This window comes from Suricata suricatta, chromosome 2 (genome assembly GCF_006229205.1).
Source record: "Suricata suricatta isolate VVHF042 chromosome 2, meerkat_22Aug2017_6uvM2_HiC, whole genome shotgun sequence".
NCBI lineage: Eukaryota > Metazoa > Chordata > Mammalia > Carnivora > Herpestidae > Suricata > Suricata suricatta.
In genome coordinates, this window is record NC_043701.1 from 113,643,352 (window position 1) to 113,663,065 (window position 19,714).

The window sequence follows — 19,714 nt, forward strand, 5'->3', positions numbered from 1 at the left end:
AGATATATAGGGAAATATACCATATTCATATACAAGACTCAATATAATATCTCTGCCATTTGGTCTCACATTAATCTATAAAGTCAAAGCTACTTTCTCAAGGCTTGGGCAAGTTGATTCTGAAATTCATCTAAGAGAAGAAATGTATAAAGTTGGCTAAGAAAGTTTAAGGGTGAAAAGTAAAGAGGCCAGGTACCTTGCTACCAGAGAGCAAGACATACCAAAAAGGTATGGAAATTAAAATAGCATTTTTATACAAATGGTCAAGTTAATCAATGGGTCAGAATTAAGTCCAGAAATTCACATATGATTAAGAATTTATTTTATTTTTTTTAAATGTTTTATTTATTTTTGAGACAGAGAGACAGAGCATGAGCAGGGAGGGGAAGAGAGAGAGGGAGACACAGAATCAGAAGCAGGCTCCAGGCTCTGTGCTGACAGCTCAGGCTCTGTGCTGACGCAGGGCTCGAACCCACGAACGTGAGATCTGACCTGAGCTGAAGTCAGCGGCTTAACCGACTGAGCCACCCAGGCGCCCCGATATGATTAAGAATTTAGTTGATAAAAAAGGCATTTCAAATTGGTGGAGAATGAATTATTTCAATAAGTGGTGTAGAAACAGCTGACTATCTAGGGTCATCTGGCTCGCTCAGTCAAGAGAGCATGTGACTCTTGATCTTGGGGTCATTAGTTCAAGGTAGAGTTTACTTAATAAAAAAAATTAATAACAAAATGAAAAACTATCTATTTTAAAAGGATTCCATTTCTCTTACCTCCATACCACATAAAATAATAAATTTAAGATGAATTACAGGGTTGATCATACAGATAATGAAATTCCTAGAAGATAATAGAAGTGCCTTTTTTTATACAGTCTTCAATTGGGAAAGCTTTTTTTTCCCCCAAAAAGACACAAAATACCAATATTTTAAAAAGGAAAAGAATTGAAAACTTTGACTGTGTAAAGTTGAAAGTGTTCTATCACCTACAAGCCACTGGTTGAATATATGTACAAAATATGTCACAAGCATAGGATTACATGCAGAATACATGAACAAAACAAAAACAATTCAGGATCCAAATGGGCAAAGTTTATGAACAGGAAACAAGCAGAAGAAAAGCAGATGGTTAGTAGACATCTGAAAAGACGAGTGACCTCCCTTGTTGTTGCGATTTTCTATCGCAGTATGACAGATCACCCCCAAATTTAGTGATAAAACAATCATCATACTACATCAGGAACTCTGCAAGTTAAAAATTTAAACACGTAAAAATGGGGACAGCTTATATCTGCTCCACAATGTCTGGGGTCTCGGCTGGAAAGACTCAAGAGTTGGGGGGAGAGTTAATATCTTCTGGAGACATCTTCACTGATATGTCTGTGGGTTGACGCTGGTGTAGGCTGGAGCTGTCGACCGGAAACCTATGTATCCTCTCACGTGGCCTGGGATTCTTCATAACCCAGTGGCTGGGTTCCAAGACTGAGTGTCCCAAGAGAACCAGGCAGAAACCATATCATTTGTTTATGACTTCACTCAAAAGTCACATAGTGTCAGTTCTGCCTTAGGCACAAACTCAGATTCCAGACAAGAAGTTAGAGACCTTACCTCTTGGTACGAAGGATGTAGGATAAATTTTATTGCAACCGAATGGGAAGAATCTACCTACAACACTGGTTATCAAGAAAATGCAAATCAAGTAACTCAAGACCATTTATCACAGGTCAGATAGATAATTTCTTCCAGTTTCATTCATTCTTTGGAAGAAAGAGCAGGAGGGGAGACACAAAAAATAAGAAAAATAAAGAGTGGACTAAATCACTGTTATCACTGTGTTTTCCCCCAGTTTAAAAAACAAAACAAAACAAAACCTTGGTCTGGGAAGAATTTCTTTTTGTTCAAAACATTATTAAAAACTGGCCATTTTATTAGAATATGAAAAAAGTATTTATTTTGAAAAAGTTATTCTGCTGAAATAGCCATACATGTTCACATTTAAATGAACAAAAACAAAGAAAGGCCCTTCCCTTAATTTAACTCACTCTTGGACATTAAAGCATGCACTCTACGGAACATAAATTTGAATTTTTTTTCCTATAGTAGTTAATGTATAGTTGTCTTCTACTGAGAGGTGAATAAATACGTTTAGAAGTGAATTTAAAAAATGGTTTCTGTGTGTGTGTTTGAGAGTATGAGAGAGAGACATGGAGAAGACACCTTATGTTGGATTTGAGCTTTTTAAAGAATATTTGTAAATTATTTTCAAGAAAATAAGAAACTCAAGTGTAGCTAATTTTGTCTGATTTTAATGAGCTATACAAATATTACTTTGTTCCAAGAGAATTTGCCTGTGTAAAAGAATTCATTAAAGTTTAATAAATGATTTTTAATTAATGGGTTGATATCTCTGGTGAAGTGTAAGGTGTTACATTGTTTTTTTATGTGCTAAGTGCATTAGCCTGTAGGGTAGTATTTTGAGTAGGACCATTAAAACAGAGAAAAATTGTTCCAAAAAGAAAATAAGTTTTTCGTTCTTTACCAAAGCCATCTGGGTTCTTTTCAGATGATAAATGTAAATGTACGATTTTATGTTTATTTACTGTACTTGGGATATTTATAAATGTTAATTGTATAGTTAAGTAACTACACAGTATGCAGTCACTGCTTTTGCTTGCTTTCACACAACTGAATTGCTGTACGTACTTTTATGCAAATTCATAATCCCACCCTGATTGAGGTATCTGCCACCATGGAAATAATGGCAGGAGATTCAAGGACTAGCAAAGAACAGAAGAGACTACATGCTTTTTCCAGCCATGATGGAGTAATGATAGATGGAGCTGCCTTCCCCACGACATCATCTTTCTGACACTTGCAAGAGAAGAATAGATCATTCTTTTGCAATTGCTAATAAAATACAAACACCAAGTTAGCAAATTAAAAAGTTAAATTTCTCAGAATGACATTGACTCATCTATATTGCATATAAGAAATAAATATTTTATTTGCTGCATCATTCCATTCAATTTCTCCACATGCATTATTTGAAATAGAGGTGAATTAATTTTTTTTAGGGACTGTCTATTCAGATGTTCTTGTGTTGCCCCGTGTCCCTGAATCTTTATGCAAGAGGACAAGCTCGCACGGTGTGGTTGGTGCTGAGGGGAAACGACGGAGTAAATCAGTTGCCACTTCCAGCAGCTCTCACGTTATAAACGCCCGTTGGGTCATCTGTTGTTTCAGATCAGCAATGTGTATTCTCACAGAACTGAAGTTCTAATCTGCTATCTCAGTCTAGCCCGTAAAAACTTATGTATCGTTAACAAAATAGACATACTTCCATTTGCTCAAATAAGATGGAGAATGATTCGATTATTCTATTGATACTGAACACTGGTTATTGAGGAAATGCCAGATGAGGACGTGGATGGAGTGTTTCATGAGATTCGGAAGGGGAAGTCAGGTGACTCTTACAAGCATCATCCTTTATTACATCTGATTTCAGTACCAAATATGTGGCTTTCATTTTCCCTGCATCACTTACTATCCAAGCCACCTTCGGGTCACTGGAGTGGCTCAGTCGGATAATCATCTGACTCATGATCTTGGCTCAGGTCATGATCTCACCATTCTTGAGATCGAGCCTCGAGTCGGGTTCTGTGCTGACAGCACAGAGCCTGTTTGGGATTCCCTCTCCTCCCTTCTCTCTCTGCCCTTCCTTCTATCTCTCTTTCTCTCTCGCTCTCAAAAATACACAAATAAACTAAAAAAAAAAAAAAGTGAAGCCACTTTTAGTTTATGTTGGACAAGGACTTATTCTTTCCTGTTCTGGTGGTAATGGCCCATGTCTTGTTGCTAAATAGAATGAAAGAGAAACGGAAGAGAAGGCATGGGGTGCACTCAGAAGAGATCTTCCTGATGGCAGGACAGCTTGCGTGAGAAGGAGGGCATGTGGGGAGGTGACGGGGGTCTGCATTGGAGGAAAGCAGGTGCCCCAGTCAGCCACCAGGTGACATCTGACCAGGACAGCCTGTCTGCTGCCTGAGCTGGGAATGAGGGCGTGGCGGGTGGAGTGGAAGCCCAGAAAGAGGATCTCCCCTTGAATTATTTTGCACGTGGGCTATCCATAACCTACCAGGGAACCAGATAATGTCTGGAAAGATTTCATCAGGTAACCCAGTCATTTTACTCTACATTTCCGTGTGATCGCTGAGACCAGCTCCATTTGAGTGTCCCTAAGCAGACCCAGGAGCGGAGAAAGGTTCGCTCTTTGGAATTTGCTCTTTAAATAACACGGTGACAAGATCCCATTTGTCATCCCGTGGAGGAGATCACACCTGAGCAGATGTACACGTTGACCTGCAAGCAAGAGTAAATAGGTGTGTGAGGTGGGTGTGTTAGGGCAGGAGAGCAAAGGAGGAATTTATGTTTCTGGGTCTACAACAAATGACAGAACCACGGGTCTTAAGAAGGAAGAAAACTGCTTACTGTGTTTCAGGCCACAGAGCTGCGGTGGTTGGTTGCATTAGAATCAAGTTATATACTAACTAATTAATAACAGAGGCTTGGTAAGAAGAGATACCTGGTTAAAAAAAATTTTTTAATGGAGTAAGCTTTTTGACAAAATGGCATTTAACTAAAGTTAAGTTCTAGATCAGGAGCAAATATCTTGAAGCTACAAAAAGTCTTTGTAGAGATGAGCCAGGAAAAATTCTTTGTATTCTTCCTTCCTGGCTCCCGCTTGTGAACTCGTGTTAGAACTATACCTTTCCATACCAGTTAAGGCTGTCTTGTTCATTCCCTTACCTTGTGATGGCAAGCACAGCCATAATATTCATTGTTATTTTTTACTTGTCCCCACTAGTATTTTGTGCACACATAATTTTTGTAATACGTACAGGGTAAAATTTCTAAAACTTTCCATTGTATTTACTTAAAAATTTTTTTAGTTTATTTATTTTTGAGAGAGAGAAAGAGTGTGATCAGGGGAGAGGTAGAGAGAGAAGGAGACACAGAATCTGACACAGCTCCAGGCTCTGGGCTGTTAGCGCAGGGCTCGAACCCACGAACCACGAGATCATGACCTAAACCTGCCAGACCCTTAACTGACTGAGCCACCCAGGTGCCCCCTTATTATATTTAGAATATAACATTTCTAAGCTTTTTTTTGTAACATTTAAAATATAAAATTTCCATCTAATCCTCATACCCACCCTGTAAGATCAGTCATACTCACCATTTAACAGATAAGGAAACTGAAGTTGAGTGAGGTGAAATGTGTATATCACACAGTATGATATGCGTTCCTTTACATACATCAAGATCTTTGCTGAGACTCAGAAATGTGAGCCTTCAGCCAAGGAAGACCTCTGTCATCAGATCTTTCAGGTTAAACATTTACCGTGATGTAAAGGTCAGACGAGAAATAGGGAGAAATGACTGAAACCGGCAGTAAAAATGTTCAGCTCAATGGCATGAATAAAATGGAAGCAAAACAAAAATAACAGGGGTGCTTGGGTGGCTCGGGTGGTTGAGTGTCCCACTCTTGATTTCAGCTCAGGTCATGATCTCAGAGTGGTGGGTTCGAGCCCCGCATTGGGCTGGCACTGACAGCATGGAGCCTGCTTAAGATTCTCTCCGCCCCCAACCCCCCCTCATTAAAACACACACACACACACACACACACACACACACACACACACACACAAAACAGAGATAACAAAGACAAAAGGACAATAGTTTACTAACATAAAGACTAGTATATGGGGGGCCCCTGGGTGGCTCAGTCGGTTGAGCCTGCCGCTTCTACTCAGGTCATAATCTCATGGTTCGTGGGTTCGAGCCCCACGTCGGGCTCTGTGCTGACAGCTAGCTCAGAGCCTGGAGCCTGTTTTCGGTTCTGTGTCTCCCTCTTTCTCTGACCCTTCCTTGTTTGCACTGTCTCTCTCTGTCTTTCAAAAATAAATAAAAAAACATTAAAAAATTAAAAAAAAGACTAGTATAAGGGTAAGAGAAACTTTAAAACATTACAAAGAAAGGGTAAGCTGATACGAAGATGGAAAATAATTGCGATTTCATCAAGTTGAGATGTGTATTAGTTTTAAGGATGATTATGCTGATTTTAAAGTAAGGAAAATGCTTCCACTGAATGAAGTTTGGTGCCACTTTCACTTTTCCCCCCACCTCCAGTTTATTTGTTTTGGCTTTTGCTGAGCATTCTGGGGAGTTGTTATTATGTAAACAGAAAAGAAACTAGCGGATTTGCCAAGTTCCAGATGAACATATTTCTCAGTGTCCTAGAGCTTACACCACCAGACTCTGACATTTTACCTCAATACCGCAGATTCCAGACCCCTGCAAACATGGCTTTCTGATTTCTAAAACTATAAAAGTTTTAAATTAGATTATTAATTTGCCAAGTCATTGCCTCGGTATAAAGTAACTCTGGCCCTCAATATAAAAATATATATCTGTATAAAAATATGAGGTGACATGTAATAAAGTTTTTATTATTATGAATTTTGGAATGACTATACTGCTCACGAATGGCATGGCCATAAAGTAATTAAATGGATAGGTTGGGAAGAGTGGCTATAAAATATATACGGTATTTCGTGACATTTTGCATAACTGCGCACACAGTGCTTTGTTTTCATAGTCTCTCTCTTCTGAAGCTCAGCACTTTTCCTACAAAAAGAATGACGGCACAGTAGTCTAAAAGTTTAGAAGTGCATGGAAATAAAGCTAGCATTTCCAACCTAATGATTGTGGGTTTGGGACTTAACCGTATATGTTACACAAAGACAACAGGAAAGCCAACTATGTTTCTATTTTGAAATCCAAAGAGAAACCTCCCAAGGATAAAGCTGATAATAACCAGGTCAGATTATTTCATGTCTCAGTTCACAATCTGTCCTAGGTCCTGTACAGTTCTTAAGAGGTATTTTACCGTGACTAGCACAGGGCTGGGTGCATAGTGAGCCTACGCTAAACGACACTGGAGAAAAATAACCCGGCAGTTTTTCAGAAAACAGTTCCTACATTTTTTTAAAAAATGTTTATTTTTCTAGTCCCGCGGTTACAACTAGTTGCCATAGAAACAATGGAGTCATTTTAATTTCACAGGCCCTCCATCCAGATAAAGAGAAGAGTGGGTAGTGAGTCTGTAAGGCAGCAAAGACTTGGTGTGGTTGCCGGAAAGTCAGAGGCCTTACGGCAAGCCAGCTACAGGCACATCTAAATGGTGAAAAAGTCTCTTTTAAAGGCCACCAGCTCGAGTAGCCAGACGGCAGTAGAAGCAGAGAGCAGTGAGAAAGCATTGTCTCTTCTTCCAGACACACTGTTCTCTATGATTCCAGAGAAGGGGAAGCAGGAGGGGTTGGAATTCTCTTCCTGGAGTGAGAAGTGGGGGACCAGGTTCATCAGGAATGCTGGTAACAGCACTAACCCTTCGGGCCTTCGCTTTACTGCAAAGACTTTCCAGTGTGGAATCTGCCCCTTGTGAGGCAGAATTGCCTGTTTAATAAAGGACCCCTAACAACTTGCTCCTATCATTTATTTTTATCCCTACTAGAAAGAAAGTAAGATAAATTCAGGATCAATGAAGTATTATTATATTCTAGGAACTTTAGGTATCTTGATGTTCTTTTCTTCCTTCTTTGATTCAACTGAATGCATTGATTGTTAGGGTCCCCCAAAGTTTGGGACACATTAGGATAAACTTCTCTCACTAGAGATGAACCTAATTGTCCTAACGTACTTCTGCTTCTTCAGTGCATTCTGCTGAGTTCCAAACAACAGGTGTGCATAACAGCTAGCTGTAAAATCTCCGTGAACGGCTTGCGTCCAGCTAATCATTCGCATTCTTCCTAATCACAGGAGTGGAAAACAGCTTCATCTTAAGTTTTCGTCAACATATTTTTATCAAGAGACTGAAAGACAATGCAGAGAAACCTATTTCTCGGTCACCTTTCATGTTTATACCATTGTGGGATAGGATTAGGCTTTAGAAACCGTAACGCAGGCAGACCAAGGACAGATCCCCCCGAATGTGGGATTTCATTCCTCCCCAAAACACAAGTCTCTAAATATTCAGCATCCTGAATTCGATAGCTAAAGAATTCCCCAATTTATGTTAGTTAAAAAAATTCTCATCCAAGATGCTTTTGGCCATCATCGATACTTCTTACTTTTCAAAGAAAAAGATTGAGTTGTTTTTTGACCCTTCGCTCTGACAAGTGAGGTGTATCCAGTATATTTTACCAGCCAAAAAGTTGTCTTGGACTTAGTAGTATCCTGATATGCTTGAAATGTTAGGATGCTACCCTGAAAGACTTTTTAGAAACTTTTTTCTGAAGTATAAGACACACATCGACACGTCCAAAGGCTTTAAAGTTAAGAACGATAGTGTTGGGCTTTCGCAATACGCTGACCATGTGCCTGGCACTGCACCGAGCACGGACTATCACCTCATTTAATTTTCTTACCAATCCTTGAAGGAAGGCACTATCGTTATTCTCATTTCGCCAGGCAGCAGATGCTTGGAGACATTAGGCAACGTGACTAGGGTCACATAGATAAATGTCAGAACCAGAATTCAAATCCCAGTTTTTCTGACTCCAGAGGTGCCTCTCAGGATGAAAGAAATATTTCCCCAGGGAAATCCCTTATAGATGTAACTGCTGAAGTCTGTCACCAATAAACTCTAGATTTATTGCTTGCCAAAACTATTTTTGAAACTGTGCTTCTAGACTTAATGACTTCTATACCTATAGAGTCCAAGTGAACATTCAATTTATTCCAGGTGAAGTGAAACAAGACTGATTCTGTGATGTTTTTACACAAAAGGAATGACGCATGAATGGTAAAAAGTTCAAACTCTGTACTGGCCAGCTAAGAGAGCTATTTAAGGAAAATGGGTCTTTCAGCACTGTTTCAACAGCCACTTTGAAGAAAGAGGAACCAGCTAATCTGGCTAAAATACTATTGGCTTCATGTAACCACAGGATTGGCTGGGCTAGCATAAGAGTTGAATTGGCGCATAAAATTTGCCATTCTTGGAATTCAGCATAAAAGATAAAAAAGCCATATGAAAGTGTTGAATTGCTATATTGTACACCAGGAATCAAAATAAAAACCTTTTTAGGAAAGCATAATAGGGGCACCTGGGTGGCTCAGTGGATTAAGTGGCAGAGTCTCGATTTCGGCTCAGTCATGATCTTGCGGTTTTGTGAGTTTGAGTCCTGCATGGTCTCTGCACTGACAGTGCTCAGAGTCTGCTTGGGATTCTCTCTCTCTCTGCCCTTCCCCTGCTATCATCTTCTGTGTCTCTCAAAATAAACAAACTTAGAAAAAAAAATTTTTAAATCAGTAATAAATAAACCAAGAACAGCTAGTGTCCCCTGATCTAGCACCTAAATGGTTATAATATATATTGACTTCCTAATTTCAATTGTCCCTGAGCTGAAATCCTTAATAGCTAGTGGCAAATCAGGAAATTAGCCATCACCTGTAATTGGCTGTAAGCAACCAGACTTCTAGAAAGAGGTTAAGGCTTTGAGCACCAGCCATCAAAGTGAACAGCATTTACCATTCTCGACACTATTGATAATGAATTGGTAATGAATGTCAAGTTGGAGCTAGAAGGTATCTGTTGTCCTATTAGCATTGAAATATTGGTTTTCATGCCAAAAAGTCAGTAATAGATGAAGAGAAATGCAGTTGAAAGCTGTCTTTTGTTTACCTTTGAAAACACTGACTTTCCGAGATCACAAGGTATTCTCACTCAGAATACTTCTGGGCAAAAGGATTTGCTTTTAAGAGGTGGACCTCAGGGCCCCTGGGTGGCTCAGTCAATTAAGTGGCCGATTTCGGTTCAAGTCATCATCTCGAGGTCCATGAGTTTGAGCCCCACATAGGGCTCTGTGCTGACAGCTCAGAGCCTGGAGCCTGCTTCCGATTCTGTGTCTCCCTCTCTGTCTGTCCCTCCTCTTCTCACGCTTTATTTCTTTGTCTCGCTCAAAAATAAATAAACTGTCTCCCTCTCTCTCTCTCTCTCTCTCTCTCTGTCCCCTGCTCATTCTGTCTCTCTCTCTCAAAGATAAAAAAAATTAAAAAATAAAAATAAAATAAATAAACATTTAAAAAGTTTAAAAAATAGGTGGATCTCTACAGGCCATAAGAGAAGAAGATAGCATGTTTTGCTTTCAGAGGGCTTTGCTAGAAGAAACCAGCAAGCAAAAGAGCATAAAAAAGGTTTTAACGGGAAGAATTTAAAGAGAGGGCATTTAGAACAGTGCTTAGGTGAGGCCACCTGCAGAGACTGTTGTGGCACCTTGAGCCAGGGAGAGCAGGGAGCCATCGCCAGCCAGTCCGAGGCCGAAATGGGCTGGGGAGGAAAACAAGGTATCTGATGCCCGCCGCAGGTTGGAGTGGGGAAGGAGGGCTGCCTGGAAGGAGGTTTTACCTATAGAGGATCTCAGGCATCTCCAGCACCTGGCGGAGTGGCCCAGAGAGGAGGAATCTGGAATCAGTGCTCCAGCCTCCGTCTCCTTCCACTCTGCTATCTCCTGCCTATGCCTCGCACCTGCCGCAAGGGAATTCGGCCTTCAGAGGCTGCAGTAACCTTGGGCCCCGAGCAGAGCAGAGAAGGATGGAGGTGGATATGCGGGAGCAGAATGACCAGTGCAAACCAAGGTTTGATCTCTCCATGTTTCAACAAACGAGAGAGAGAGAGAAGAAACAACTGACAGATTGTCTCCATATGTATTATAATATATGGTACTATACTAAAAATGTAAATGGCACACAGGAAAAATTTCATAACGTGCAATACGCGAAGAATTTCTATAATAGATCACCCATTAATAAAAATCAATGTAATAACATGAAGAATGTAATAGACCAATTAGCAAAATAGGAATAAATTATTTCTAAAAGATAAAATACATAGGTGAAGAGTGTTTAGTCTCATCAGTAGAGAAGAAATATATGTTAAAACCAACATAAGATCTACTTTTTCTACTGAATTATTAAGAAAAATAGGTAATACCAAACACAGGCAAGGATCCATGGAGGTGGGTCTTTCAGGACATACTATTAATGAAAGTGTAAATTGGGGCAGTCTTTCTGAAAATCAGCTTACCAGTGTTTTCACTTCCAATATTCTGTCTTAAGGAAATGATTAAGAACACAGATAAAGATCAATGTACAAAGATAAACATAACGGCTTTACCTACAACAGACCAGAAAAAGGAAACAAATGTCCAACATTAATAGAATGATTAAGCAATTTACACAAACGTCCATCCCATCAGATTTTATGAGGGCATCAAAAATCATTTTTTTGGTCATAAGGTAAGGCAAAAATGCAGTACATAGAATCGTATGTGTGATATCAGCACAACCAAGTTTAAAAAATAAAGTCATAAAAATATTGAAGAAAAAATGTCAAAATGTTCATAATGGTTGCTTTTTCTCTGAATAATTAGAATTATGATTATTTCCCCTTTTGCCTCCTATGCATGTGTGTACTTTCCAAATATTCTAAGATGAGGATGCATTTGTGAATATTTATTGATGCCCACGTTGTACTAGTCATTGTTGGGAGGACCTAGACACAAAAAGCTCTTGAAGTCACAGCCCTTGACTCAATGTGTGTGCAATCTAGTGTCTTGTTTTTAGATTGTATCTTCAAAAATTAGAAATTAAGAAAGGTGTTGTTTGTCTAAGTAGAGTAATTTGTCTAAATATTCCCCATTTGATCTCTGTCCCTCAGACCACCTTTCCAAGCCTACAGGGATCATGTCTGCCTTACCTTCCAAACATGTCCAAAAGCCTAGGCAAATCAATAAAACTTTCAGAAAAAAGTAAATAAGATATCTTCAAGGCTTTGGAGTAGGCAAAGAGATCTTAAACAGGACACGAACATGCTAATAAGAAAAAAATGGTAAATTAAATTGTGTAAAATTAGAATTAAAACCCTTCCCATCACACCACACCATAAAGAGAGTAAAAATGCCAGCCACCTTGAAGAAAGTCTTTACAAGTCACACACAAGACTCCTAGCCAGAACATGTAAAGAACTCCTGCATAACAGTAAGAAAAAGGCAGGCAACGCAAAAGAACAATGAGCAAAGGTTTGAACAGACAATCACAAAAGGATATCCAGATCAACATGGAAAGGTTTCCAAATATTAGTCCTCAAGCAACGCAGAATAAAACCACAATGCAGTATCACTACACCTCAAGCTAAAGAGGCAGATAGTAGCAATTGTGGACAAAGATGTGGAGCAACTGAACTTCTGTGCACCAAGGGCAGAGTGCAGATTGGTACAATCGCTTTAGAAAGCGCTGGACAGGATCTACGAAAGCTGAATGTAAGGGGACCCCGTGATCCAGGAGTTCCAGTGCTAGGTATATAGATAGCCAAGAGAAACACATGATATGTTCTTCACATTACGTTTGTAATCACATAAAACTACAAACGATGGAAATGTCCACCAACATAGAATGGATACGTAAAAGGCAGTATATCCATATCAGCGGAACTCTCTGCCATGGGAGCTAAGTGCAACTATGCAACTATGTGTAACAGCATTCGTAGATATCACAAGCTTAGTGTTGGGTGAAGGACACCAGGACACCAGGAGCAGGCACCACATCATTCCATTTATGTGACATACGAAACCAACGAAACTAATCTATGGGGTTAGAATTCAGAATTACTGATTATCCTTGGCAGGGAATGCTTGAAAAGTGGGGAGAAGTAGCTTCTATAGTTCTGGTAATACTGTTTGTTTTTTAATCTGGCTGGCAGTTATACTGATATATTTTTATGAAAATTCATCAAGGCATACATACTTCTCTGTATGTACGATAACCATCAATGAAAAACTACAGGATGGGGCACCCGGAAGGCTCAGTCGGTTAAGCATCCAACTCTTGATTTCGGCTCAGGTCATGATCTCACAGTTTGTCAGGTCGAGCCCTGTATTGGGCTCTGCTCTGACAGTGCAGAGCCTGCTTGGGATTCTCTCTCTCCTTCTCTCTGTGCCCCTCTCCCATTCAGCATGCATGCTCTCTCATCTCTCAAAATAAATAAATAAACATTAAATTTTCACATATATATTTATAAACATGTATGTGTATGTGTGACCTAAACACACATACATGTACACATCTATAAAATATGTAATGTAAATGTATTTATATACACATAGGTATGTACACACGCACATACACATATATATATTCCATCCAAAATGTAACCACTCTGACACTCCCCTGAGCATCATTTTAACATGACTCCAATCACTGTGTGCCCAATTCTTTCTTGGAGTCTTTGCCTGCAGCGGGAATAATAGTCTTTAAAACAGAAGCTGGTGGTATCTGCCCTTGGCTCATAACCAGCAGGAACTTGGCATGTCAATCAGAATAAAATCCTTGGAGGAGACATAGATCCCTGACAGCCTACATAAAGTAGCCTCACCACCCAGACCTGTCTCTTTTTTCCCTTTATCCTGCTTCATTTTTCTTTATAGTTCTTCTTACCAGCTGACATACCATTGACTTGGTTATTGATTTATAACCGGCCTCTCCACCACTAGTATGTAAGCTACATGAGAGTGGGAACTTTGGCTTTCTGCTTTATGGTCCTGACATCTAGAACGGGCCCCGGCATAAAGTAGGCAATGGATGAATTAATGAGATCACCACCAAAAACACATAGGAAAGAGGCTGGATTTGTAGGTTTAGCCCTCTTTCATAGGTTAGGAAACAAAAAAAACCCTGAAATTACTTACTTGATGTTATTCAGGAGTGCAGCTCAAGTTTGTTTCTCTCTCTCTCTCCCTCTCCCTGTCATTCGTCTCCTCGGTGGGCACACGTCACACAGCCATGTGATGTAATTATATAATCCTGGCAGCTCAGAATCAAATGAGAGGGACATCCAGGTAAAGATTCATTATACTGCAATTAGGCATTTTTATATGAGCCTTGTTTTACAGATATATGGCCCCTTTGAGTACATGATAGTAAAAACCCTATCATTTTTCTTGCCAAAAATACATGGATTGGGGACCTTGGGATGTTTCCTTTGGTACTCTGCATAAGAAAAAATTTCAAACAAAATAACACCATTTTGTTAGGTTCTACAACAACCTGACACTTTTCAGGTCTTGAAGATGAATTTTTCGTAAGTGAATATGTCCAAAAATTGAGATTGTTTCCATCAGAAGTCCTACCTCCCTGTTCTCAGAATGAACCCCTTGGGGGCTTGTCTAAAACCTGGGTAAGGGGTGCCTGAGTGGCTCCGTTGGTTAAGCATCTGACTTCAGCTTCACAAAGTCTGTGAGTTCGAGGTTCGTGAGTTTGAGCCCTGCATTGGGCTCTCTGCTGTCAAAATAGAGCCCACTTTGGATCCTATGTTCCCCTGTCCTTCTGTCCCTCCCCTGCTTGTGCTCTCTCTTTCTCTCTCAAAAATAAATAAACATTAAAAAAGATAAGTAAAAAAATCTGTATAAATGTGCAAATGTTGGGGGTGGGGGAGAAGGTTGTCAGCCTGGTTGGCCCTTCAGGTTTGGTTAATGAAAAGAGAGAGAGTTAGTTTCTGGCCCTTTCAGTTACTGTATGGCTGAGGACAGTTTTGTTGCTTGCTTTGTTCTTTAACTGATCAAATGAGCAACGGTGATAAGCCCTCACGGACACAGTGTTGCCCCACTGTTACTAAGGATCTCCTTCCCCTCCTCCCTCTCAGAAAGCAGGAAGCATAACATCAAGCGGTAACTGTAAAAGCAAATTAAATAATAAAATGAAACCCAAGAGACACTGAGGGTAACAAGGCCAATGTCAGATCATCCGTTCATCGCACAGTTCAATCTTTTAATAAGGGAGAAAATGATGGTTAAAGTGAATGAGGCTCCTTTTACTTCTAAGTGAGTGGGAAATAACCATTAATGTCCAAGGAGACAGCAATGCCAAAGTTCATTCTGCAGCTCGGCCTTACAGCTCGGGTGGGGGGTGGGGGGGAAGGATGGAGGGATGAGGATATAAACAGGACTCCCATGTGGGAGTTCTGACTTCGTTGGCCATGCAGCTTGGAAACTGTGTAACCCAGGGCAAGTCACTTAACCTCTCTGAACATTATCTTCCTAGGGGTGTAAGAGGAGGATGGAAAAAACACCTATCTGGCAGTGATTTTGTGAAGATTCAATGAGGTCTTAGTTCTAAAAATGTTTTGTAGCCAAGAATACGCTATGGTAATGCATAGGGTTATTAGCATCCTTAAATAATTCATTGAATATTTTTCTTAACCTCCTGTCTACCTAATAAAGCCACTTCCCTAAGGTTTAGCTAAAGCACTCCCCCTGCCTGAGGTCTACCTATCCCCCTTTTAGATTAGGATAGTTTTCATTAAATGAAAAAGTTATGTCCATTCCATTTCTGAACCATCCCACTAAGCCTTCAGAATAGAACTATGGCCTCTGAATCCCAGACTATTAATGCCACACAGATATGAACAAGCAATTCCCTGACACACTGGAGGGTAGGAAGATTGGAGGTGGAGACTGAAAAGTGAGGGAAATCTCCTCCTTCCCCATCCCGACATGGAGCGATGCCCCCTCCTAAACCTTTTCTTCTCTGTGATAGAAAAGGTGACTATTTAGTGAACCCTTATCCTATGCCGAGCACTGTGCTATGTATTATTTCATGTGACCTAAACAACATCCTGTACTATTATTGCCACCTGTAGACAAGAAGACTATAATTAGAATAAGTAGCTTGAGGGATATCTGGGTGGCTCAGTCAGTTAACTGTCCGACTTCGGCTCAGGTCATGATCTCGTGGTTAGTGGGTTCGAGCCCCACATCCGGTTCTGCACTGACAGCTCAGAACCTGGAGCCTGCTTTGGATTTTGTGTCTCCCCCTCTCTCTGCCCCTCCCCGACTTGTGCATGTGCGCTCTCTCTCTCTCTCTCTCTCTCATTCAAAAACAAATGAAAGGACTAAAATATGTAAAAAAAAAAAAAAAGAATAAGTAGCTTGACCAATGTCACATGGTGGAGTCAGAATTTGAACCCACACCTGCCTAGTTCCTTTCCTGTTGTGTTTTTACATTTGTTGATTGATTACAGTAAAACCTTGAATTGCAAGTAACTTGCTCTCTGAGTGTTCCACAATGTTTCTAATAAATTGTAACTTGATAAATGAGCAATATCTTGCAATACGAACAGCACGTGGTGCTAAACATCACATGATCATTGCTGCGTCCATCATTCTTGAAATTCACTTTGGATTACAAGTGTGATGCTTGCAAACCAAGGCTTTTCTGTATTTACCTCCTACATTTTGACTAACTCTGTGTGTCTGCATTTGCCTTTCTGTTCCTTTATCCTTCCATTTTTGGATGAGTAGGGTAGAGGTTATGAACGAGATGCCTAAGGTATGGTCACCATGCTTAAGGAGCTGTTGTAATCCACTGCAAGAAAGGTGACAGACAAACAAATTCCTATGTGACATGGAAGAATTTAAAGAGGTCTATAAGGACTGGAGCATTAACCTTCTTACCTGGAACATGCAGATAATACTCTCTCTACTTTATACAGAGGGCATTAGGATACCTAACATTAGTGAAATGCCTACATCAAGTGTTTGGCAAAGACCCTGACTTCTAGGAAGTGCTCAGTATAAGGATTCTCTAATGTTGCCAGACAGTCCCAGGATAATAACTAGGATACAAAGCTAGAAAAGCAACTCAGTGTCAGATTTCAAGAGCCTTGAATGCCGTTCTGACGAGTTTTGGCCTTCAGCTTGATAAAAAGCAATTGTGCCAAGGTCAGTGATCATTCTGAAAAGAGATTAGAGCTGACGCTAGTTTGCACCACCTTTCAAAATTCATCATGAGTGAGACGGAGTTGAGGGGCACTTTTGGGACTGGTTTAGAGGAGTTTTGTATTTGATACGCCAAAAGGAAAATGATGTTTTCAAGTTTGATGCCCTGTACTTTTTCTCCCGCAGTAATTAGTGAATGCCAAAGGCAGCAACTGAAGTCTGTGAGCTACTCTTCTCGCTACGCTCTGGGCCTCTTTTATGAAGCTGGTACGAAGATTGATGTCCCTTGGGCCGGGCAGTACATCACCAGTAATCCCTGCGTACGCTTCATCTCCATTGATAATAAGAAACGCAATATAGGTCAGTACCCCCATTATTTCCCTTAAATACAGTAACAATGGTGGGTGTCGATCATGAAAAATGCTGTTTAATTGAGTGTTGCCATTCTGAACAGAGCAAGCATTTAACTCCAAGCCACAGGGGATAAAATTTAATGTCACATTTGGCCAATAATAAAATACACAGTGAAACCAGCAAAGTTTTTCAGAAATATCGTTCACCACATGGTTCATATTACTGAGTTCATGAAAATAGCATCCGAAGCTTGAAGATTTCAAAATGGCCCAAGCGCGATTGCTTTACTACATCCATCTATATGCAGACATGTCTTTACCTACTGTGTTTTGTTTGGTTGGTTTTGTTTTTAAAATTTGCTAAGTGCTACTCTTTGCATTTCCCAGGCTAGAAGTGAAAAGTGAATTTTATTGTGTTACAAAAACCCTTCACATCCCTACAACTTTATTTATCTAACTTTCATCTGGATGACTACATAAAATTGCTTTGTATACAATATAACGGCAATGATAGGTCAAATGTTTTAGAAGAGTTTTACTAGAATTCTAGGGCTAAAATCTCTGCTCCCTGTTTTTTGTTGAAGGTGGTTATTAAAATTAGATGTGAATTGCTAGAATAAACATGACGCTCATCTTACGAGTACAGGAGGAAGGGCGTTCTTATTTGTGGGATTAGAATGGTCCCTAAGATACTGCTTTTTTTAAGAATAAACTGTAACGATGGAAAATGACTAAGTTCTTGAAGGGAATCGTCATTTCAATTTGTTGTGGTGTTTTACGGTGCAGGGATGGTTTCATGAAGCTGTTAGTTAGACGTCTTGCTTGATAAAATCACCAGCTAACCTTGCCCGGCTTGCCAGAACTTCATAATGACAGAACGGGGCTGGAGTCTGGCTTTTCTATTGGAACACATGATCTTAGAAAAATGTTTCTCTTATAACTTAAAACTCCCTAAGGGCCAGACTGCTTGTGTTAACATGATACCACATACATGTACAATCAGCAGTTCATGAAATGCCCCATAACAGCAACGGACTATCTTTAACTCTACAATTGCTTTGTTCTAAGAAAAGAAGAAGAGCCCTTGATCTTCTCATGGTGTAGGTCATTATCCTTTGTGTATTGCTTCATAAGATATGATATCTGATAAGGTGCATTCAGTAATATGTAACAGAAAAACTGGTTTAAACTTGTTTAAACAATGTAAGGTCATTTGTTATATTATCCACTATGGACTGAATTGTATCTCTCCAAAATTCCTGTGTTGAAGCCCAAATCCTCAGTGTGATTATATTTGGCTTTTAGGATATCATTAAGGTTAAACGAGGTCATAAGGGTGGGATCCTCACCCAGTATGATTGGTGGCCTAATTAAGTGAGCAAGAGAGAGATTTCTTTCCTGGTGCCCATGCCAGGGGAAGGGGCATGTGAGGACAATGAGAAGGCAAGAAGGCGGGCCCTCTGCGAGTCAGAAGCAGAGGCTTTGCCAGTAACCAAATCAGCCGGCACCTTGATCTTGGACTTCCCAGCCTCTGGATCTAAGAGAAATAAATAAATAAATAAAAGAGAGTAGTGGATGCAAGGTTGGCAATACATTAACACTACTTCTTTTCAAGTAGAGTCCCATCATATATGGGAGACAACACATGAAGAGAAGACTCATGGATATTCAAAATTCTCTTTGAAAATCCCTTAAGACGACATGACATTTTGGAGAGTGACATAACTTTCAGTAAATTGAGTGTAGCCATTTCCCCAACATTTAGTAGATTTCAGTTTCTTTGGGTGAGGCCAGATGAAATAGTTGGCTTGCATTTCTAGGACAGAGCAATATTTTATACTGTGAAAGGCACACGGGAAAGAAAAAAACACAGCAGTCAGATCTCCAAGTGGATTAAACCGCTGTACAAATGAGAGTGGATGGTGAGTGAAGATACCCACAGTACATGGCAGCAGCAATTTATTAAAGAGTTCTGCAGATTGGAAAGGGCTCAACGTAAAAAGTGTTACCATGTTGTCACATGATTGGCAGCATCTGAAATAATCAAAATGCAAAGAAAGTGGTTTGGTTTTGTTTTGGGTTTTTTTGTATTAGCAACCACATAATTTTAAAGCAAGAAGACTGGGTGGATTGTAAGCTATGTTTTTGCTACAGCTCCTGACGTTGCCTCTTCAGACGGCAATGAAATGCCTGCCTTTCTTTGCCAGTTTTATGGAAAATTAATCTTGGATTATGCAAGTTGTAAATTATGAGAGGCCTCCAGTAATGGCATCCCCTAACATAAAATCTAACTACCTTGCATTTAAACTTTTTTTTCCCTCCCTATCTGGGGCCAGGGTGCTAGGTGTGTCTAGTTGAATTCACACAATATAAACGTCCATGTAGTGACTCCACTGTATTTTATTGATATTTAAGTAGACCAGTATGAGTTCTTTACATTACTAACACTACCCCATGCCAGCGCTTTAGTTGGAGTGTTGGATTGAATCTAGAATTAATATTGTAAATGTACACAACTCAACTAATGAAGGGG

General features: G+C 39.9%; 1 protein-coding gene across 6 annotated transcripts in view; it reads left to right on the forward strand.

The window, feature by feature from the left end:
• Positions 1–19,714, forward strand: part of RNLS (renalase, FAD dependent amine oxidase) — a 248,029-nt gene that overhangs the window by 174,359 nt on the left and 53,956 nt on the right. For all 6 annotated transcript variants that reach the window (XM_029931695.1, XM_029931694.1, XM_029931697.1 and 3 more), the window contains exon 5: positions 17,015–17,188. In XM_029931695.1, coding sequence (XP_029787555.1) covers positions 17,015–17,188 — 174 coding nt within the window. The remainder of the gene's footprint in view (positions 1–17,014; positions 17,189–19,714) is intronic.